At 32.2% G+C, this 23,354-nt stretch overlaps 3 protein-coding genes across 7 annotated transcripts; 1 reads left to right on the forward strand and 2 right to left on the reverse strand.

Annotated features, from left to right (window-relative positions):
• The first annotated feature begins 3,530 nt into the window (after positions 1-3,530).
• On the forward strand, positions 3,531-8,398 carry LOC110636357 (NADP-dependent malic enzyme). The gene is made up of 18 exons (XM_021786017.2): positions 3,531-3,836; positions 4,268-4,463; positions 4,578-4,729; positions 4,814-4,919; positions 5,030-5,095; positions 5,396-5,491; positions 5,580-5,651; positions 5,740-5,823; positions 5,906-6,004; positions 6,260-6,307; positions 6,434-6,487; positions 6,604-6,702; positions 6,784-6,873; positions 6,982-7,059; positions 7,213-7,287; positions 7,380-7,470; positions 7,884-8,012; positions 8,091-8,398. Exons 1-18 carry the CDS (start codon positions 3,685-3,687, stop codon positions 8,177-8,179), a joined length of 1,776 nt encoding a protein of 591 aa, XP_021641709.2. The 5' UTR covers positions 3,531-3,684; the 3' UTR covers positions 8,180-8,398.
• Positions 8,399-11,121: 2,723 nt separating this feature from the next.
• Positions 11,122-14,629, reverse strand: LOC110636341 (2-oxoglutarate-Fe(II) type oxidoreductase-like). Of its 2 annotated transcripts, none has more exons than XM_058129691.1 (6): positions 14,305-14,629; positions 14,046-14,147; positions 13,876-13,927; positions 13,644-13,765; positions 11,496-13,525; positions 11,122-11,326 (listed from the first exon to the last, which is right to left on the reverse strand). In XM_058129691.1, exons 1-5 carry the CDS (start codon positions 14,537-14,539, stop codon positions 13,518-13,520), a joined length of 519 nt encoding a protein of 172 aa, XP_057985674.1. In that variant the 5' UTR covers positions 14,540-14,629; the 3' UTR covers positions 11,122-11,326; positions 11,496-13,517. The 2 variants fall into 2 exon arrangements, with proteins under 2 accessions (XP_057985674.1, XP_057985673.1); XM_058129690.1 differs by having other exon boundaries at positions 11,496-13,530; positions 14,305-14,628.
• Positions 14,630-18,882: 4,253 nt separating this feature from the next.
• LOC110636358 (G-type lectin S-receptor-like serine/threonine-protein kinase SD2-5) lies at positions 18,883-22,188 on the reverse strand. Of its 4 annotated transcripts, none has more exons than XM_058129692.1 (3): positions 21,948-22,188; positions 19,511-21,830; positions 18,883-19,153 (listed from the first exon to the last, which is right to left on the reverse strand). In XM_058129692.1, exons 1-2 carry the CDS (start codon positions 22,096-22,098, stop codon positions 19,522-19,524), a joined length of 2,460 nt encoding a protein of 819 aa, XP_057985675.1. In that variant the 5' UTR covers positions 22,099-22,188; the 3' UTR covers positions 18,883-19,153; positions 19,511-19,521. The 4 variants fall into 4 exon arrangements, with proteins under 4 accessions (XP_057985675.1, XP_021641714.2, XP_021641712.2 ...); XM_021786022.2 differs by having other exon boundaries at positions 19,511-21,539; positions 21,690-22,188; XM_021786020.2 differs by having other exon boundaries at positions 19,511-22,188.
• Positions 22,189-23,354: the final 1,166 nt, after the last annotated feature.

Below are 23,354 nucleotides of genomic sequence, written 5' to 3' on the forward strand. Positions count from 1 at the left end.
TATTAATAAATTATGAATAAATTATACTGATAGTATCCAAACTTAGAAATATATAATAATAAAGTATCTCATCTTTATTTCATAACATAAAACCTCATAATCTTTAATTTTATTAATATAAAATTTCCTATAATCTGTAATAACTACTTTTCAAGTAATATTTACTCATGTGGTATTTATTTTATTAAAAAAATTATATTTTCTTTCTTAATTGATGCTAATTAAAACAATTTTAAATTAATTAAAAATATTATTTTATAATTAATTTCTCTCTACATTCTTTCTCTCTTGTTTTCTCTCTACCTTCTCCCTCACACTTATTCTTCTCATTCATCCCTCCTCTTCTGTGACAACTCGCTTTCATAGAAACTATCTCAAAGATGAACCCACACAAATCTGTTTTCACACAAAACATGATCCTCAAGCATGGCTCTTCAAGTGCCTCTTGGCACTCTCAATGATCCTAAGCACAAATGAAGAAAATCCCTCAAAGTTCTTCTTCAATCTCTCCATGCTTGGTAAAGAAAGACAAAAAGCCAAGAGCACAAAATGCAATTCGCATACGTCACATAGAGCCTAAAAGCACAGAATCACATTGTTAAGTTCTTCCTCCAAGAGCACTGAAAGCAATCCTGTAACATAATCAAACTTTCACTTTACACTTTTCCTCCTCTCTCTCCCAATCGCAAATTCAAGATTTTAATATCAAAACACTATTCTGATTGGGTCTCAGAAATGAAGAAGTTACTCCTCCTTATGCCATTTTTACACTCCTAATCTCAAGTCCAATTTCTTGCCTAAATACCCCAAACAACCTATGTACAAGCCATGTCTCCAGCCTCAGCAAGTTATTGTTTCGTAGATTATTTCATATTGGTATCACTATTGGTTGAATCAGTATTGAAGGGACTGGATGGGTGTAAGTTGGTGAGAGACATGTGAGGTGAAAGAGGTAGCGAGCTAGATTGAAGAAGAAGTTAGGTTGTGAAGGTTGGCCAAGGGTGATATTTGGTCTTGGCACAAGTTGGTGAGAGTGGTCAATGTTGAGGGTGTCGGGTGAGATTTGAAACGTGTAATGGGTTTTTGTGTTAGAGAAGAGGAGAAGCTGGGTGTAGCCAAAAAAGGAGCGGCGGTGGGGAGAAAGAGAATAAGGGAGGAGAGAGAGAAAGTGGAGAGAGATTAACTTTAAAATATATATTTTTTTTATTAATTAGTTTTTAGTATCAAATTTAGAAAGTATAATTTTTTAATAAAATAAATGCCATGTCAGCAAAAAATTATTGAAAAACAGGTTTTAATAGGTTATGAGGGAGTTTTAAGTTAATAAAATTAAAAATTTTTGGGTTTCTGTTAAAAATTAAAGATGAGATACCTTACTATTATAAATCTCTAAATTGAGGAACGATCGATATAAGTTACCCAATAAATTATAGATTATATATATTATCATTTTATTTATTAAAGTAATTTAAAATAATATTATTTTATAAATTATTTGAATATATATTATCATTTTATTTATTAAAGTAATTTAAAATAATATTATTTTATAAATTATTTTAAATTCATATTCAGATAAAATATTTACTAAATCCGTAAATTTGATACATATTTATAACTCTAATAAATAGAATAAAATATATACATTTCTCGAATATAAATATTATATTTAAAATTTCTCTATTATAGTGTCTAAATTGTTGCTCATTAAAAACAAAACTCAAGATTAATTTATATTTAGGAAAATTATAAAAAAGTATCATGTGGTTTCACCAATTTTGCTTTTCAGATTCTGTGATTTATTTTGTGACAAAATGGTACCTTGAGGTTTTACTCCGTTAACAAACCAAAACTTTCTGTTATCCTTGGCTAATTGTATACTGATGTGGATTAAAAAAGTAATATTATAATATTTTTAATTACTTTTCCTACCTCAAACCTTCCCTACATTCTCACTGTAAATCCAAAGTCTAATCATCTCATCTCCCTAAATACCCTATCCCAGGCATCCAACACCACACACTCTCTCTCTCTATATACACACACATGCACACATTCTTTTAGGACAGCATAAGGCATTTGGTAGGTGTCTCTGTTTGGAGCTCTTTGGAAAGCATAATTGTTGGTGTGCCTATGATTTGTTGTCCTTATTTTGTTACTTTATAAGCATTTCATAGGTTGCTACTCTCTTGGTTACTCTGCAACACAACATTCCAAAGACTAAATGATTTAATGAAATCCAAAGGTGGTAAGAAAGAGTTTAGCAGTAGTAAATCCTTATTCTATGAAGCTTTTCTTAATTACAACATTTAAGATGTTCAGGCCCACAGTGGAATAAAGAAGTTTTGATATGCTTCTTACTTTAAATGTGTGAAAAAGCCACCTTGAGATCTTCTAAGTATTGACCCTTGTAGCTCTTTCTTATATTTCTATTGCCTGTAGCCTACATTTCTTTTATACTTCGCTCGATCCCTCATTTTCATCCTCTAGAATTCTTATTTATTCCTTTGAGGTAAGATGGCCTTGCTTATCTTTGCTATTGGATTTGAAGGCTGTGAAAATAGGCTTGAAGTATCCTTTTCTGAGCTAAGCTTCTTTACTGATCTTGGAGGGATGGGCCTCCGATCTTTGTCCAAATCTCAAATAGATGAGATTCTCAAACCAAATAAATGAACCATTGTTGATTCACTTTCAAATGATCATGTTGATTCTTATGTTCTTTCTTAGTTGTTCTCTTTTTTTTTGTTAATTCATTATTCCATAAAATTAGTAGAAGTTCTATTAAGTACAAGAAAAAACTTGAACCTAAAGCCTACATGATTTACAAGGAGCACAATAGATCAAGATAAAAAGATAACGTGTTCACTTGTAGTGATGATGAATTTGGTTTTGAAAATGAGCCTCTTAGCCCCAGATATGATAGATTTGCAATGATGATAAGCTTGGAAAATCAAGGGTCATTAAAGGTTAAAGTAAGAAACAAAAAAAATCAAGGTGGTTTACTCGATGACTCAAGCCATCATTTTGGACTCTCTTCATCACCACTACCAGTAAGAAACAAAATATATATAGTTTTTAAGGTTTTTGCTTAGCTTCTTGATAAAAAGAAAGTTATCTATCAATAAACTAAAATTTTAGTATAATTTCACTTTAAAGCTTTAATTTAATTTCATTTTAGTTTAAAATTTTAGATTTTACCTTTAAAGATGAGGAGAGCGGGTGCCTGTGATGATGGGAGGAGGAGGAGGTGCATGCTATTTTTTTTTAAATTTCTTTTCAATTTTTAATTATTAAAAAGTATTTTAAAATAATATAATATTATTATTTTAATTCAATATGCGATTAATAAAGAATAACGAAAAGTCTTGATTCGCTAACGAACAAAAATATCTTGATACTATTTTATCATAAAATAAATTACATGATGTAAAGTGAAAATAAGTGAAACACATCATACTTTTTTTGTAATTCTTCCTTTATATTTTATGTTTATTAGTTTAATAATTGGAGAGACTTTTCCTTTTTGGGAAGCGAGCGATGGCACGATGATTTGTTATATAACAGGACCAAAGAAACCATCAAACACATCATTTCTCTTTTCTTCTCCTCTTTTTTTCTTGCTTACTATTTTGAGGTCGATAGCTACGATTGCTTTGGAGAGGATTAAGTCAACGCTTCAGTAGAATGGAGAGCACAATGAAGGATTTAAGGGGCGGTGCCACCGTCCTCGATATGGATCCCAAGTCCACTGTCGGTGGTGGCGTTGAGGACGTTTACGGCGAGGATTGCGCCACCGAGGATCAGCTCGTCACTCCTTGGACTGTCTCAGTTGCCAGGTTACTGTCGCTTACTTGCTTCACACTCGGATATTCTTTCTTTTCTTTTTAAATTTACTTTTGATACTGATTTTCGTGCTTATGCATATTCTTGTGTTATAAGTAACTGATCAGAATTTTTTTTTTCCTCTACCTTTTTAAGATTGATTTGAAGTCTTGATTAGGATTTTGACTTATCGTATTACCATTTTATTATCAATTTAAGTAGTTTCTAAGAGGTTTCTTTATTCTTTTTCTTCATTTAGTTGCTTTATCACTATTCAATGGGTGAGTTTATGTGTTAATTATTTTCCCAAAATTTGGTCTTGTATTTTAACTCTTTTTGATACATCTTTTGATCTGAGATCCAAGTTTATGTCTTGATCTCGGCTTCACCTGTGTTCACTGTTTCGCTGATATGATCACTAACTTTTTGATGTGGGTGCATGCAGTGGATACTCGTTGTTAAGGGATCCGCGTCATAACAAAGGGCTTGCCTTTACTGAGAAAGAGAGGGATGCCCACTACCTGCGTGGCCTTCTCCCCCCTGTGGTTGCAACCCAACAACTTCAGGAGAAGAAGTTGATGCACTCTATAAGAAAATATCAACTTCCTATTCAAAAATATATGGCCATGATGGAACTTGAGGTACCCTGTTTTACACCCCCCAGAACTTATATTACTTAAATCCTTGTTTTAGATCTCTTTGTGATATGGGAATAATTTGCTAGTTATTTATTAAAATTTTTCTTGGGTTTACAGGAGAGGAATGAAAGACTATTTTACAAGCTTCTCATTGACAATGTTGAAGAATTGCTTCCCATTGTATACACTCCAACAGTGGGTGAAGCTTGTCAGAAATATGGAAGCATCTTCAAGCGTCCTCAGGGACTATACATAAGTTTGAAGGAGAAGTAAAAATGCTTGTTTGTTCTTTAATTCTGTGATCTATGTGCATACTTTAGAGTTTATTTATTATGGATTGGTTGGCTTTGTAGGGGGAAGATTCTTGATGTATTGAAAAACTGGCCTGAAAGAAGTATTCAAGTTATTGTTGTGACTGATGGTGAGCGGATTTTGGGACTTGGGGATCTTGGCTGTCAGGTAAACATGTAAACAAATTCTGTCATAAACATAACAGATTAGAATTCCACAAGTACAATGAATCTATAAATTGGACTGTCGTGTGCATGATAAGTTTGAAAATGTTACAGGGAATGGGTATTCCTGTTGGGAAATTGGCTCTCTACACTGCACTTGGAGGAGTCCGTCCTTCTGCGGTAAGCAATGCTAAGATCATTAAAGATTGCTCTCTAATTGCCTCTGTTTTGAAAACCCAAAGTAAAGAAAGATTGCTCTCCTTGATTAATTCTATCACTTCTTGCACAGAGTGCTTACTTTCAGAATGGTGCTTCCTTGATTATCATTAAATTTATAATTTTATATTTCCAGAATAACATAGCATGACTGTGTTGGATAACAGAGTTTTAACTTCAAAGTTAAATCCCTGAACCCTGATTATTGATGCCATCATGTCCTTATCCTTTCTGATTAAGAATATTTCTTGCTTGCTCTTTTAGTGTTTGCCTATCACCATTGATGTGGGTACAAACAATGAGAAATTGCTCAAGGATGAATTCTACATTGGACTCAGACAAAGAAGGGCAACTGGCCAGGTTACACACTTTTGCAGCTTGATTAAGTTTAGCTGTTTTGTACTTGCAGATTGCCTAAATTCCTTTATTTTCACAAATTTATTCTCAGGAATACGCTGAACTTCTACATGAATTCATGACTGCTGTAAAGCAGAACTATGGAGAAAAAGTCCTAATACAGGTTAGCAACAAATTAAGAGTACATGAGTTTATTATAAGTTTCTCAAAATATGAGGTTCCTCACCTGTTTTTTATGCTGAATTGTGCAGTTTGAAGATTTTGCTAACCACAATGCTTTTGAGCTGCTTGCAAAGTATGGTACAACTCATCTAGTCTTCAATGATGATATACAGGTATGAGATTATGCAATTGTTAACCATGACCGGAGAGAAGTTTATATTCATCTCTGATGTATTACTTATCCTTTTGTCACAGGGGACGGCATCTGTTGTTCTCGCAGGGGTTATTGCAGCATTGAAGTTGCTTGGTGGTTCCCTGGCTGATCACACTTTCTTGTTCCTTGGTGCTGGGGAAGTAAGATTTGCCATTTAAACTCATTGTTTTCTGTCCTAAATGTATGGGGATATTAATAAATGAGTGGTTCAATTTGGTCTTGGAATGTCAACTGTGGAAATATAGCCTTTGGTTAATGTTTTAAATTACTTTATTCTCCTTTTTCCATTATAAATTATGTGTCTCATTTTTGGTGATGTGATCAATATTTGAAAGATTTATGTCCTTCCATTCCCTTCTAATATTTTAGGTAATATTAACTTTTTGATTTTGCAGGCTGGAACTGGAATAGCAGAGCTTATAGCTCTCGAGATGTCAAAACGGGTATGTATTATCATCATGTTCATGTCATCTTTGATTATTCTTAGAATCTAATGGGGATATGAAATGATGTTTATTTCTCTAATTCATCTCTCTTTCTTATTTCTCTAATTCATCTCTCTTTCTTAGAGCAATGCTCCTGTAGAAGAGACTCGCAAGAAGATCTGGTTGGTGGATTCAAAGGTAATACTGAAGTGGAAATCTTAATCAAGATACCTTGCAAAATATTTAAGTCTTGGGTTGAGAATTGTTTAGTTGTTTTAATTCGTGTCCTTAAACTGTGCATGATTTTCTGACAGGGATTGATTGTTAGCTCTCGAAAGGATTCACTTCAACACTTCAAGCAGCCCTGGGCTCATGAGCATGAACCTGTTAATAATCTCTTAGATGCTGTCAAGGTGTGTAAAATGTGTGTGTTTGATTTGAAATTGTTTTTCTACTGTTCGTTAGTCTCTCATTATATTTATTTGCTTGCTTAGGCAATCAAACCAACAGTTTTGATTGGATCATCTGGAGTGGGAAGAACATTTACAAAGGAAGTGGTTGAAGCCATGGCTTCCCTAAATGAGGTTCCCTCTCTCTTTCTTTCTCTGTGTTGTGGAATTTACTCTAATAATTGCATTCAATAACCCTAAATCGACCAGGGGAAAACTGACTATTATGTCACTGATGTGCAGAAACCTCTTATCTTGGCTCTCTCCAACCCAACATCACAATCAGAGTGTACAGCCGAAGAGGCTTATACTTGGACCAAGGTAAAACTAATTGTTGTCTTCTTGTCGTACTTTATGATTTAGCTGTGGAAGCAGCTGTGCAAGGGTTCAAATGTCTTAAGTTTGTTTAAATACCCTGTTTTGCAAGTAGACCTAACTCTTAATCTGTGCTTTTTGCTTTATTTTAAATTGAAGGGCAAGGCAATTTTCGCTAGTGGAAGTCCATTTGATCCTGTTGAATATGAGGGCAAAGTTTACGTTTCTGGCCAGGTTATATATGTGATTATTTAGTATTATTTGGTATTTGAGTTGAATGTCAATGATTGAGGTTTTTGAGATTTGTGCTTTCCTTGTCAACTCAGGCCAATAATGCATATATTTTCCCTGGATTTGGCTTGGGTTTGGTCATCTCTGGAGCAATCCGTGTTCATGATGATATGCTTCTGGCAGCCTGTAAGTTTAACACCTATGAAGAATAATAATTATTAACTCCACCCCCAAAGCGACTTCAAAGGGATTGAGAGAGATTGACATAACTAAGATAAAACTTAAGTCTCTGACTCTCTGTCACCAGTAGAATTGAACCATGAATTTTTGTAATTGTGTTTTTTGATGATTCTATGATATGACATTAAGCTTAATCATAGATAGGTAGTTGACTTTGAAGGGAATAAAATAACTAAAATAAATCTTGTAAGTTTCTGTCGACAGCAGAACTAATCACAAATTTCCAAAATTACATTTTTGGGATGATTTTCTGAACTGCTATGATGTTAAGGTTCAAAATAGGGGCATGTAGGCTTTAGATCTTCTATAACTGTTGAAAAATTAACTTACACATTTATGTTGTGTGCATCCTGTAACAGCGGAAGCCTTGGCTGGACAAGTTTCAGAGGAGAACTATGCCAATGGACTGACTTACCCACCCTTCTCTAACATCAGAAAAATTTCAGCACATATTGCTGCTAATGTAGCTGCTAAGGCATATGAACTTGGTAAGTGAGGCTCTTCTTGTGATGGTTTTTTTGACTTGGCAAATTCTGAATATTTTTATCTTCTTATCCTTTTTATAGGGCTGGCTACACGTCTCCCTCGTCCAGAGAACCTTGTGAAGTATGCTGAGAGTTGCATGTACAGTCCTGTCTATAGAAGTTATCGTTAATTTTGAGGTTTTCTTGGTGTGAAGCCACATGTAAAATGTATTAGCTCTGAGCAAAATAAGATTCTGATATGAATCATCAACATCGCCCGCTGTGTGTTGTAATTTTGTGTTTTCCTTTGATGTGAAGTTGCAATTTTTAGTCTATGTGCTTAAGAAGTTGTATCTCTAAACAAAATAAGAATTTTGATATGAATAATAAATTAGACTTCTTGTCAGCAAGTTCATTGGATTACTGAATAGAATTGTTCTTTTTTTAATCAGAACTATCAAATATTCATTGATAGCAACAAATTTACACTGTCTGAAGCTCATAAAAGGCCTACTAAACTACAAGCCTATACTCAAACTAAAATATCCAACTCTTAAACCTCAAAAGAAAACCTAAAACATTCAGGTAACAAACTCGATCCAACAACCCGTCAAACAAAGAAGGAAACCCATCACCAGCGCTGATGCTCTAAGCGTATTGATGCCACAGGACAAACACAATGGGAAAGTAGAAGAGGAAACTTAGCCAAACGAAGCGCATGCAGGCTAAACAACCAGCGTAAAACCAAAGAATTCCTCAAACACTATTAACATTAAGCATAGACGACTGGAGGAGCAAGTACAAAACGAACTGATAAGCTAGGACCATGCAAATGTCGACAGAATTGGGAATAGCTTGGCAGTGCTCAGGCGTCTCACTCTCATTAGCCAAAGAGAGTAGAACCAAGTAACCAGTTGATTGGCACCGGAGCTATCATTGAGATGCCAGTGAAGCAGGAAGGACCCTTGGAAACCATACACTGAACCTGCATATAAGCAGAACATAAATCTCAAAAGCATCACGATACCATGAGGCCCAACAAACCCCCATCCACACAAGGTTACTACACCTCCAAAAAACTCGAGACTAATAGGAAAATAACAAAAAGAAAACCCAAGAAAAACTAAAGAAAAAACGTAGTTCTAAAGAAATGGGGGAGGGGGTGGACGACCAAATGGTTTTCCCATGATTAGCAAGTCACCACACTAGCAAATGTAAGATTGCAATCTTACCCGTGTTGCATCAGGTATGACCAATAATAAGATGAAAAGACCCGTAACAACAACAATGACTTGCTTTCAAACTAAGTTGGAATCAATCGTGTGAATATTTTTGCGCCATTTATTTCTGTAAAAACCAAGTCTATTTAATATCCAAAACATGAAAAAGACTAGTAAATTTTAACTAAATGATATTGGAGAAGCTCAATGATGTGATTATGATTTCAGTTAATTTTAATGGAGGTGAAATGATCCAAAATAAAAAGATGAAAATATTAATAAAATAAATAATAAAACTATATATGATATTTAATTTTAAAAAATGTAAAAAAAAAGTTAAATTTTAAGAATATACATTATCAATAGTTGTAAAAACTCTTGTTCACTATCTTCATATACTTTTTTATTATAACCTTTCAAGATCTAATGATTTTATAGTGATATTAAATTTATATAGAATTTTTTTGCTACTAAAATTTAGTAGTATCAATAATAATTTTCATAGTATTTATTTTGTAACTTTGACTTTTTATATGCCATTGTTATGTTTATTAATTATTTTTTTTTTATTTTACTTGTCATTAGTCTATTTATCTTTCTATTATAATTCAGTTTTATGTTGTGGCATTATTTCATAACTTAAGTCTTGTAATATTTATATAGATATAGATTTATATAGATGCTATGTTAAGAACTAAAAAAACGAAAAGCTACATTAATAAGTGATTAGTGATAATAATATGAACATAAATTTAGTAAGGCAATAAATTTTATTTAATATATACATATTAATATTCAATAATTAATGATAAAATATTGCTAAAAAAATAAAAATAAGATGCATTTAAATTATATATAAATTCTATTTAAATTTTATATTAATAAATTAAAATTCACGTATTAATTAATAGTATTAATAAGACTAATAAACTATTTAATATACACATATTAATCATCATTAATGAGAAAAAAATGCATATTTATTATTATTATTATTATTATTATTATTATTATTATTATTATTACTGAATTTTATTTAATTGATTATATACATATTAGAAATTAATTATTGTTAATGATGATTTTTTTTCAATTATAATTCATTAATTTTAATCAAATTTATATGTTAAATATTAAAAAATTACAAAGTCGCATAATAACAAGGTTAATGATTTTATATATAAACTCATTAATTTTTTAGACAAAAATGTATATACATACAAAAATTAATTATTATTAATGATAAATTTTTTCCAATTATAATTGATAAAATATATATATATTTTAAATTTTTATGTTAAATATTAAGAAATCAAAATGCCTCATTAATTAATAGTAATAATAAGACTAATAAATTTTATTTAATATATACATATTAGTTATTATTAGTGATAAAAATAAATAAAAATATTTAGTATAAGGAAACCAAAAGGTCATACATTAAATAGTGGTAATAATAAGGATATAATTGATAAATGGAAAAATCTAATAGTAGGCCACTTGTCAACATTTGGTGAACCTATTTATTAAAAATTAATTATTTTTAATGGTGAATTTTTTTAATTATAATTCGTAAATATAAATATATATTAATTTTAATCAAATTTATATGTTAAGTATTAAGAAATTAAAAAGTAATATTAATTAGTAATAATAATAAGGTTAGTGATATATATATATATATATATATATATATTAATGATAATTTTTTTAAATTATAATTAATAAAATATAGATATATATTAATTTTATTTAAATTTTTATGCTAAATATTAAGAAATCAAAAAGTCAAAAATCTAATAGTGGGCCACTTGTCAACTTTTGGTAAACTTATTTTAGAGACTAGCTTTATCATATTTATATGGACATATAAATATATAGATAAATATAGATTATATAGATACAACAGAACATTCAAGGAAACTGCACCCTATGATTATCAACTCCTCATTTGTGGAGAGCTTTATCAATTATCACCACTAATCTTCAGAAGGATATGCCTTGCAAATCTTAATTCTTTGGCGTGCTCAAGTTTGAGGTTTTTGTTATCCATTTAAATCCGCACGAGTATCCTTGCAGCGTTGACTGCGGTAAGTCCCACATTTGATTGGAGGAAACCTGATGAAAGGAACACATGCAACAGTTCATTAGAATAGTTCATATAAAATTGTAATGAAAATTACACTTATATATAAAATTAACTCATCTAGATGCAATATACAACGATGAGTAGTTGCAGCATCAATAATTTCAGTAGAGTTAACAATAGATTGTGGTTTCTTCTTACTTGGGAGGATTTTTTTTCTGACTTGCAGGTGGGCAAGCATTCAACAAGACAATCATGACTAGGTTCCACGAAATATGCTTTCTGTCATGGAAGTATGTGAGAAAATACAGAACTTTCTCTAAGATATTATTCACAATAAAGGAATATAGAACATACTAACCAAGAAAATTATCTCATGGATATTTTTCTTGGCAATTAAGACACAAATGTTCTTCAACACTTAAATAAGAGAGAAATCCTTCTATTTTTATGAAAGAGAGGAAATTTTGGAAAACACAAGTTGATCAGTTTACCATCCTAATGCCCAGAACAAAGCATCCTAAGCCATTATTTCACATGCATAACAGAGACCCAACTAGATAAAATTTCGAAACAACTAAAATTTTAACTTACTGTTTTTGTACCACTGCACTCCAAGTGTTCACAAAACAAAAATGGTTAAATACCAAAATAGTAATCAAATCAGAAGGAGTTTGTTTGAGGGATCAACCATGAAAATATAATAACAGTACAGAAACATTGAAATTGCTATCATAGAAAATAAAAGGCTTGCAATTATAGAACTTTTGAGCTTAAAATGAAAAGAAAACCATATAGCGCACCCACAGAATATCCCTCTTGACCATTCCCTACAACTCTATGCAGTGTGGACCTGTATACCATTACAAACCATAAACAAAGGTTACATTGAGAAAAGAAACCCACGAGTTCATTTTCACAGAGTGATGAGGAGGTGCATATGAAAAATAACAAATGAATTAGGCTTGTATTCCCATTGGCATATGTTCAAGTCTTCTACTAGGCTCCATAATTAATGAAGAATTATTTTCCTTCTCAAATGCCAAATGTGCGAAACATCTCCTATAATCCAGCTTTGATGTTTTATTTTGGCATGAAATGAATTCAAATTATATACAATAAATAGATAAGAACCTGAAAATACAGTTGCTCCAGCGCTCCAGCATATCACCAAGACTCACTATAAATGCTCTGTTTTCAAGATGAACCAACAAGAAAATGTCACTTCTCCTGAATTAAGAAAGTCTTCCTTCGTTATATCATCCATGCAGCAATACAATCTGCTGCTATTCCTTACACCATGCAACTTCACAGCATGCTAACAGAGAGTACAGCTGAATAATGAACAGTTTGTAGTGGCATTAAGTTAGTGCTGGGTAATTGTGTTCTTTCCTTCCCCTTATGTCAAGTGGTGTAATAGGCTTCCTAAGTTAAAGTTCATTCCTAAAAACAATCGAAAATACATTAAAACTGAAGATTGAAGGCTCATATTCCTGCATAGCACTGAATCAAGGATTTCTTATGTAGTTTATATTCCTCACTATAGATTCAGCCCATGTCCTAATCGTGACCCAAGCCCATCTTGGAGAAGAGTTCTTCAAAATTATTATCCTCCCTCCAGTAATTTTATATTTGTGTAGGGTCTCCCAGTATTTTTATATTTTATGAGGATTGTTCAGTAATTTTCTGTTTATTTCTTCATATAAGGTTGTAACCTCTACAGGAGTATTTAGTTCTTGGTCGAATTAAAGTGGTTTAGGTGTAAGCACCTAGAGTTCTGTATCAATTTTCTTCTAAATTCTTGCGACAGAGAATGCTCTGATTTCCATTAAATCGTTCTTGAACAAATTAACATTTCAATAGCATGAGACCCAGTTTTCCTTGGCATACAGATGCAGAAATAAAAGAATAATGTACATCACACAACTTAAATAGATGTAGAAAATCTCAATCTCTAACTGTCTCACCCTTTTAATGGCGCTACGTATTCCCAAACTTGAGGTTGAGCATTCTTATCCTTGAATATCCGCAAGAAGATGACAAAAATTGCAAGGACCAATCAAACTGTGAATGAAAAAGGCAAATAAACTTTAATTTATATAACAAAAAAATTATTGCCAATATTTTTACTTGGAGGCCGAAGACTTCATCTATGGCTAAAAGGGTAATCAAACCATTGTCAGAGTGAGCTCCGGCTCCAAATATTCCCTTTAGGCTTAGGGATCAGAAATCTGAGCTGAACACAAAATGAGAAGGAAATAAAAACAAATGAGGAAGTATAAGTTTTATTGACTAGAAAATGGCACAAAGTCCAGAATGAAATTGCACGACTACAAATTAAAATTCCACCTCCATAGCGTAGCAAGCGCAGGATTGCAATTGGCTGGCCAAGCATTTCAGGCCTATCAAAAAAATCAGCTTCCAGATCAAGCCCAACTGCTATGATCCTTGCAACTGCTCTTGCAACCTCTCTGTATGAAGAAAATATTAAAATTTAAAAGGGCAATGAAATAAAACAAGCTATCCTTTATTAAACAGGTTTATGTATTCTACAAATCATATTAAGTTCGCGAAAGCTTACAATGCCTCTTTATGAAACCTCTCCATGGTTTGCCTCCAACCAGACAAAACATCTAACACACATCATAATTTTTTTTTTTCTTAAAAGGGCATGAATAACGAGCATTAAGTGTTCAAAAATCAATCATCAAATTCAAAATAAGCTTCTCCACTCTAATAAAGTTCAATTACCGGCTGCTGGCCAAACATTTGGCCCATAAAATGGCTTCTCTGCTTGAGGATCATCTTCAGGCACTTCAACTCCAATATAGTAGCCCTCCTTGTAATCTCCAGCTAATTTGTGATTAAAGTTTAATTATTGTTGTAATAATAATTACTTCCATTTTAAATAAAAAAATATTCAAATTAAAAAAATAAACTCTATTAAAGCAAAAATATAACAAATAGCAAATAATAGATACTCTCAGGTGAGATTCATTAAGTAACGAACCATGTACTTGACTACCGGGATCCGAAAGCTCGTCGAGGACAGGAGTGTAGCCTCGATGCTTCTCGTTCCTAAAAACCTTCATTTTTTCAGCTAATGGAAGCTCAAAAAACCTCTTACTCTCCGAGAAAACCTGGCCCATGAATTCTTGGCTTATTCCATGATTCACCACGTAAAAGAATTCACAATCCAAACACGCCTGAAACAAAGCCCAAATTTCACAGATGCAACTTAGCATCACAACCTCCAAATAAGAGAAATACACTAAAAAAAAAAAAAAGAAATAGAGAGAATTGAAACTGGAAAGCCACCTGGTTGAGCAAAGAAACAGTTTGCTGTTGGATTATTTATTTTGTATCTAGAGCGGATTAGTATTAATCAAATTAAATAATGATATCAAATAATAAATTTAGTAATTGACAATATTTAAATAAATTGGGTCATGTGATTGAGTAAGTCTATAATAGGTCAGCCCTGTAATAGGTCAGTATATATATATATATATATATATATATATATATATATATATATATATATATATATATATATATATATATATATATATATATATATAACCGAGAGTTGAGGCCTCTTTCTTAGTAGTAGGCTTATGGACAGTCTAGCTTGTTACAGGCTTGTCCAATCACATGACCCAATATGATAGTGTCAGTAGTGTACGGGAACACATCATGACACTTATAAGTTATTTCAACAAGCTCAAGTCTTTTGATCTTGATTCGGGAGAAAGTTTTTGTATAATCTATACCTTCCCTCTGATTATAACATTTTGCTACTAGTCTGGCCTTATACCTTTCTATTTCATGAATCATCAGAGCAACGAGCAGAGCCCGAGTCGACCTTTTTCCCCAGTGTCTACTAAAGATGACTTTCATGTGGTTATGGCTTTAGTTGCTCATTATGACTTAGAACTCCACCAAATGGATGTTAAAATAGCTTTCTTAAAGGGAGACTTGTATGAAGATGTGTATATGGTTCAACCTAATGGTTTCATAGAAGTTGGTAAAGAACACTTAGTGTGCAAGTTGAAAAGATCCATTTACGGGTTGAAACAGGCTTATAGACAATGGTATCTGAAGTTTGATCAAGTCTTGACTTCTCTTGTTTTTTAGGAGAATACTTCAGATGAATGCATCTTTCAGAAGGTAAGTGGGAGCCATTTCATTATTCTAGTGTTGTATGTTGATGACATTCTTCTTGTCAGTAATATCATCAATCTCTTGAACGAGACAAAATGCATGCTTTCTAGTCACTTTGATATGAATGATCTTGGTGAGGCCATTTATGTTCTGGGTATTCACATTCACCGTGACAGGTCTCGAGGCATATTGGGTTTGTCTCAAGGAATTTGTATTGATCGAGTTCTCAAGAGATCTAATATGCACACTTATTCATCTTCTATTGCACCGTGACAAGGAAAGGACTGAAATGAAAAAGATTCCAATAGTTCTACAGTTGGGATCTTAATGTATGCTCAAGTATGCACTCGTCCTGATATAGCATTTGCTATTAGTGTCCTTGGTAGATACTTGAGTAATCCTGGATGGAGTCACTGAAAAACTGCAAAGAAAGTTATAAGATATTTGCAGGGTACTAAGAATTATATGTTGACTTACAAAAGATTTGACAATCTGGAAGTCATTGGGTACTCTGATTCTGACTTTGCAGGCTGTGTAGATGATAGAAAATCTATTTCTGGTTACATTTTCATGATGTATGGAGGAGCTGTTTCTTGGAAAAGTGCCAAACATACACTTACCGCTACCTCCACTATGGAAGTAGAATATGTTGCTTGTTATGAGGCTACTTGTCAAGCTATTTGCTTAAAAAAATTGATTTCTAGTATGCTTGTTGTTGAGAGCATCTCAAGGCCCTTAACCATTTATTGCGATAATACTCCTGCTGTTTGCTTCTCTCAAAATCACAGGAATTCTAGTCGAACTAAATATTTTAATGTCTAATTCCTGTTTATTCAAGAGAAGATTCGTGAATCACAGATTCTGATTGAATATATTACTACGGACCGAATGATTGCGAATCCGTTAACCAAAGCTTATGAGTATGTTGCGCATATGGGTATAGTGAAAACTTTTGATGATGTTTTGGTTTAGTGGGAGTCTGTTTTATGTTACATTTAGGTTAGCATTTTTATGGAATGCTTAGACCATTGTTTTTAGACATATCTTGTCACATATTCCATTTAAATTCAGTTTTTGTTTTTGAGATTTTATTGGCACATATATATATATAATATTGTTTTCTCTATCGGATTCAATGTTATTTTGTTTGTCATTTCATTAACTAGATTTTATAGGTTAAATCGCTTACTTATTATTGGATATTGTTTTGTATTTTATTAATCTGTTCTTTTAGTTGAATAAATTAATTATCGCTATCCAAGTGGGAGATTGTTGGATTATTTATTTGTATCTGAATCTGAATTAGCATTAATCAATTATTAAGCTTATTGGCAGATTAAATAATGATATCAAATAATAAGTTTAGTAATCGGCAATATACAAATGAATTGGGTCAAGTGATTTGGCAAACCTTTAATGGGTCAGGCTGTCCATAAGCCCATTAAGGAAGAGGCCCCAACTCTCAGTCTATATATATATATATATATATATATATATATATATCAATTTAATATCAAATAGAATCTAGATAAAATTTGAATGCTGTGGAATGAAGTTGTGAAACTAACCTTTTGCTTTTATTTTTTATTATTCATAAAGAATCATTGATATAAATATATTTTTAGGTGCACATATTCTCTAATCATGTAATCTATAACGATTTAATTTATTTCTAACATTTGCTGGATATTAGGGCCGGAGAGATCGATACTATTAAAGACTGAGACTTTTCGGTTAGAAGCTGGAATTTCTACGGCACCATCTCTGAGCTGTTGCTTCTTCTCCATCCTCTTCGTAGATCGTGCGAACTTTCATGGCCCTCGGCTCAATTGTCAAATTCCTTGATTAGAAAAGAAGTGTATTGTACTACCTTCTACAAGGAACGCTTTTTCTCTCTCAATTATGTCAAAGTTAATATATTTTCTTTGGTTTTTAAAATTCAATGCCACCTTTACCACCTGCCATGCTCCGCTTCCTACCAGAACGAACTCTACTTCACTCAACCCTCTCTCTCTCTCTCTCTCTCTTTCCCTCTTCAAACAAGATTTATTGGCGGAACATTATACATACAGTTATTTGAGGTGTTAGAACGCTATGATCCGTATTAATGTTAAATTCAAAACATTAGTGAAGGAGGTAACTTTTCATGTGCAGGTTAGACTTGTCTCTGTACAAAAGCAGAGGCTTGTGGTCAAGAACTCACAGCCACCATTTGAACCATAATAGGGTGTGGGCAATGACTGGGTACCATGGGTCTCCTGCTACATGAATCTTCACCTATCCTTTATATAAATGATTAGGTTACGGTACAAGTTGTTTTGATATATAAAATAATTTAATTATATTTAAATTAAAATAAATTAATTATAATTTTTTCAACATTCCCTCCAAATTTAACATCTATACCTCCACGGCCGACTGCTTCCTTGTCAATGCCACCGCAGTTGTCAAAACCCTAGCTGTCTGGATTCAGTGTCTTGGTTCACCTTTCCAAATATGCGGTGTAGTCACGCTAGCAAATCCCTTCGTCGTCCTTTTACCCCAATTGGCCTGAGGGGAAGTGTTGCATAGGCCATTTTAATTTTGGTTCTAATTTATGTAAGGGTATGACTCAATTTAAAAAAAAAAAAAAAAGTACAATAAGTTGACTTGATTTCTATTATTATAATTTCTACTCTAAATTACATTAATTTTATATAAACCCGCCTGTTTTATATAAAATAATTAAATGATTCATTTTAGTGACTTAAATTTATTCTTTTTTTTTTTTCAAAAAAAGCCAATCGAAATATGTGTTTTTTTAGGAAAATAATCAAATATTGATATTAATTTTAAAAGAGACAATTATTTTAATTAATTTCATTTTATTTAATATTCTTATATAAAAATATTTAAAAGTATTTCTTTTCACAAAATTCAGGCTGAATAAAATAAAGTCGTTGATTTTAACCCCACATTTTAATTTTCATATTTAAACAGTTAATATATTTAAATTTAAATAATTATATATATTATTTATAAATTTAAAATAATATTTTATTTATATTATGAAATTTATTATGTTTGTTAATGTTGTGCAATATTAGAAAATAAAAATTAATATTTATTAATTTGATTAATATAGTATTTATTCATAAGATTCAACTATATATTACTTCTATCACACTTACAAATATTTAATGGGTCTATAAATTATGAATATATATATATATATATATATATATATATATATATATATATATATATATATATATATATTATATTTTAGATTTAAATATAAAATATAATTATTTAAATTAAAATATATTAACTAATTAAATATAAAATTTGAAGCTATAATTATTTAGGTAAGTCCAATGGATAGCACCAAAACAAACATTAAATCCTAATGAATTCAGTAAAAAAAAAAAATAAAAGGGCAAAGTATTAAAAAAAAAATCACATTAACACAACAAATTTTCTCCATCAAACTTTCAACAATCAAGTCAAGATCCAAACATTGCCTAAGAGATAAAATCATTCTCATTGAGACTGTTGTTGTCTAGAACCACACCGATACCTTGATCTGAAATCTTAAAAATCATCATGTCTACTTATTCTGATAGATGTTGCGATTGAATGATCAATCTAGGACTCAGAAATTAGGTTAAATGCCTCTTCAATGTGGTCACTTTATCCTTCAGCTATGAAACGTCCTGCATTTCAACTGAAATTTATGAGAGACCCTCAAGAACAATGACCAACTTGATTGCAAGGAAACAAAAGTTTATGTTAATGAAGTCGACCAAAAAGCACATCTTCATTGTCTTGGATCATTACATACCAAAAGCATGAATATTATAAGAGACGCCTAAAAAGGTTTCCTTTCTTCATTATCTTGAGATCCAAACAGAGAACAATCAAGAAAAACTATTATAGGCAATCAAGAAACAATCAAATACACAGTAGTGAGGTTAATTACAGTTTCTTGACATGAATTAGAAAAGCTAATGCAGTTGGCCTTTCTTGCTGCGACGATGTAAACACTCTAAATATAATGATTACCTATTTACCTTTTGTTGCTTCATCTTGGTCCCGAGAGTATTGATGCTGATTGTGGTTCTGAATGTATCACAACGACTTCAGCAGGAGCTTCCACCACAGTAGATGTCAAAAAGCCATAATCAGAAACAGGTTCCATAGTCTTCACACCCTCTAAAACCTTCACCACAATAGACATTGAAGGCCTTTTGGTGGGATCATTGTGCAAGCACCAAATGGCAATTCTTATCATCTCAACAGCTTCTTCTATGCATTGTTGCATGTTGGTGCACTTGTCAACCAAGTCAATTAATTGATTCTGTTCTGCCTTCTGTTTCACTATGGGCAGAAGTAAATAATCATCTTCCTCTGGCTGAGTGAGGTCCAAATTTTTTCTCCCACAAATAATTTCCAAGATGACAACACCAAAGCTATATACATCAACCTTTTCTGTGATTTTTCTGCTCAACCATTCAGGAGCCATATACCCGCGCGTTCCTCGCATTTGAGTGATTACATGGCTTTGGTTCCTATCAATCAGCCTTGCCAAACCAAAATCAGATAGTTTAGCATCAAATTTGTCATCAAGAAGAATATTTTGAGGTTTGATATCTAAATGGGCTATTCTCATTTTACATTCTTCATGAAGATAGGATAGCCCTTTGGCAATATTTAGGATGATATTCTTCCTAATTTTCCATTCAAGAGTGTTTTCTGGATTTCTATTGAAGATCCATTTGTCCAAGGATCCATTGCTCATATGTTCGTAGACTAAAAGTTTGTGTGAATTTTCAGCACAGAATCCTACAAGCCTCACAAGGTTGACATGGTGTATGCTACCTATTGTCTTCACTTCTGCTAAAAATTCTTTTCTTCCTTGGCCAAACCGATCTAAGCGCTTCACTGCAACTTTGGTACCATCACTCAAACTACCTTCAAAAACTGATCCAAATCCTCCTCCTCCAAGTTTTTTATTGAAGTTTTCTGTTGCAGACTTCAAATCTTGGTAAGTGAATCTTTTCGGCAAGTTTGTTACCTGAAGCAATGAATTCTCCCAATCCCTGTCTACATTGTTCTCGCTCCTTTCCTCTGTAGAACTTTGTTTAATATATCGTATGCATAACCGAATTAGGAAAACTGCCATTGTTGTAGAAACAAGCACAGATATCAAAATTATCATGATGATTCTTGACTTTTTTCGTGGAGGCTCAGGCATGGAATCGTTTGGGCTTGGTGCAATAAATGGTGGGCTTGGTGCACTAGATGGTGGTCTTTGTGCAACCAATGATCTTTGCACCTTAATGAATGCTGTTGAGTTGTAAGAAAATAGTCCTTGTGGAGTTCCCATCAGTGAGAAAATCTGTGATGGTAAGGAGCAATTGCCACTTGAATTGCTGAAATGGTATCGAAAAAGGGCTGCTTTGCAAGAGCAATTTTTCAGGCAAGCTCTTTTGCAACTTTCTATGTCAGTGCTGGAAAGAGCTGGGATAAAACTGAAATAAGAAACTTCATCAAGTTCTATCAAAGAGTGCAGATGGGAAGACCGGCAGGACAACTGATCTGCTTCCATACATCCAAGACTTGAATTCAACTTCGTGAAATAACGATTATCACCATCCTTTCCGACAGGACAGCTGCAACTTCCTCCATTTGAGCAGATACCATAGTTTCCACAAACTGTGGGGTAAGAACAATTCCCTAAGTTGTCGGTTAATATATCATCAACTATTGAGACTGACCCTTGAATCCATTGGTAGACTCTCAAATGCCCATCTGGATCTAGTCTCAAATATTGGAAATCCTCTGTGTCAGACTCAAAATTAATTGATATTTCATCAACACTTGTGAGAATCTTAAGACTCCCAGTTTTAAATTGCTTGGTTTCACTCCCTTGCTGGAAAATTTGATGGTACATCTGGGGAGGATTAGAATCTATAAAGGCATACAAATTGTCCTTCTCTATAGACAAAAAAAATGAACCTGGTGCCAAATTTGAAATTGAGATGCTGGATGTTAGTTTATGCAGCCCTGATTGTAATATTTGCCCTGGGAGCCATGTGTCTGCAGGGAGATCCCAAGATTGCCAAACGATATCACTATACGAGTTAAATTCATCCAAATTAACAAGCTGAAGAGTGCCATTGCCACTAACATTCATTTGATTAATAGTAATAGATGAGTTTGATGTATTAGAGGACCATACAAACGTACCATTGGCATCAGTGAGCACCAAGTCCCCCTCCTTGGTGAACTGTAAAGTGGCATTTTCTTTGACAGGATTGGCCCGGTTAGCTGTCCAAAGAACTTGCGGAAGAACTGTTGTAACAAATGTGGAATCACTTATCGCCTGCACTGCAAAGACAACAAAGAAGAAAGAGTCGGTAGTCCGATTGCCATAGAAGCCACAACCAATAGCAGGAAAATTCGAAGGGTTGCTATTGTTAAGTAGGACAGGTCTAATAATAGAACCATCAGCAAAGTTTGTTCTTCCTCTAGCAATGAAGTCATTGTTGATCCAGGTTGTTGATAGCTTAGCGAACGCATAATCAGTTTCTACAGCTAGATGAAGGTATGGATAGTTTATAACAAAGAGAAGTAGAATAACCCACTTCATATCCATGGCTTGTGTTTCTGCAAATTCATGTCTTAGTCATGGAAATGCAAAATTTTCAAGTTTCCAAGCAAAAAAAAGACCGTTTTGTGCAGTGATTGCGCGTAGAAAAAGTAGGATTGTTTGATAATATAAATACTAACAACTACTTTTGTCAATATTTCACTACAAGTCAAAATTAGCAATTAATGAGTCAAGAAATCTAATCCACACATATTCTTCCTTTTTCTTTTCTTAATTAATGTTTGGCAATACAAATTGTAGAATTTTGAGTTGAAATGCCTGTAACATAGCAGGAAGTGCAGTTTCGGCTTCGATTTGGGGTCTATTTAAAAATAAAAATTCAATTAAAATTTTCGTAAGATTTTAATTTCAATTTAATTCTTCATTATTTTAGTTTCGATTTAATGCATTTTAGTTCGATTATTGATTTTTGAAACAATTTATACCATTATTTCTATAAAAAATCATATTTGAATTAGTATTTAAATAATAAAGTATATTATTAATACATAATATATTATTTAATATATCTTTTAACTATTTTTAAATTATATAATCTTAACTATAAGATACATATATAATTTTAGATTAGACATATTATATAATATAGTAGTAAAAATATATTATATAATATATCTTTTAACTATTTATTCATTATGAAATATTTAATTATAAAATGAAAATATAATTATGAATTAGGCATATGAGCATGTGTCTGTGTGTGTGTATATATATTAAAAGTAGAAAAACACATTGATAACTTTGATTCTTGGTTTAGTTTTGATTCAACATGATTCTGGTTTAATTATTAATAAAAAATTAAAATCAAATTAAAACATTAAAATAAATTTAATTTAATATAATTTTTATCAATTTAATCCGATTTTATAATTTGGTTCAGGCCTGAGAACCGCGCAAAGCCATATATCATAGCATGAAAATGCTCAATCATCTCATGCATTTTCAAATTAGATCTGGACCCAGTAAAGACTTTTGACTTCTCCTGCACTTCGATATTATAATCCAGCTTTGTTGCAATGGACCATGTTTGTCAATTTATTCATCAATCAAGCCACAATTGTGAGAAAGGTGCAAAAACATAATTTTTTATTTAATAATATTAAAATTATATTTAATGCTGTGAAGTTCCAACATAAAATTATTAATTTTTTTATGTTTTAGACATTTTCAAGTAAATTGTCTTTTATAATTTCATCAATCATGTGCAAATTATTTCTAATTAATCTAAATAAAAATTTAAA

The sequence above is a fragment of the Hevea brasiliensis genome, chromosome 11, assembly GCF_030052815.1.
Source record: "Hevea brasiliensis isolate MT/VB/25A 57/8 chromosome 11, ASM3005281v1, whole genome shotgun sequence".
Taxonomy (NCBI): Eukaryota; Viridiplantae; Streptophyta; class Magnoliopsida; order Malpighiales; family Euphorbiaceae; genus Hevea; species Hevea brasiliensis.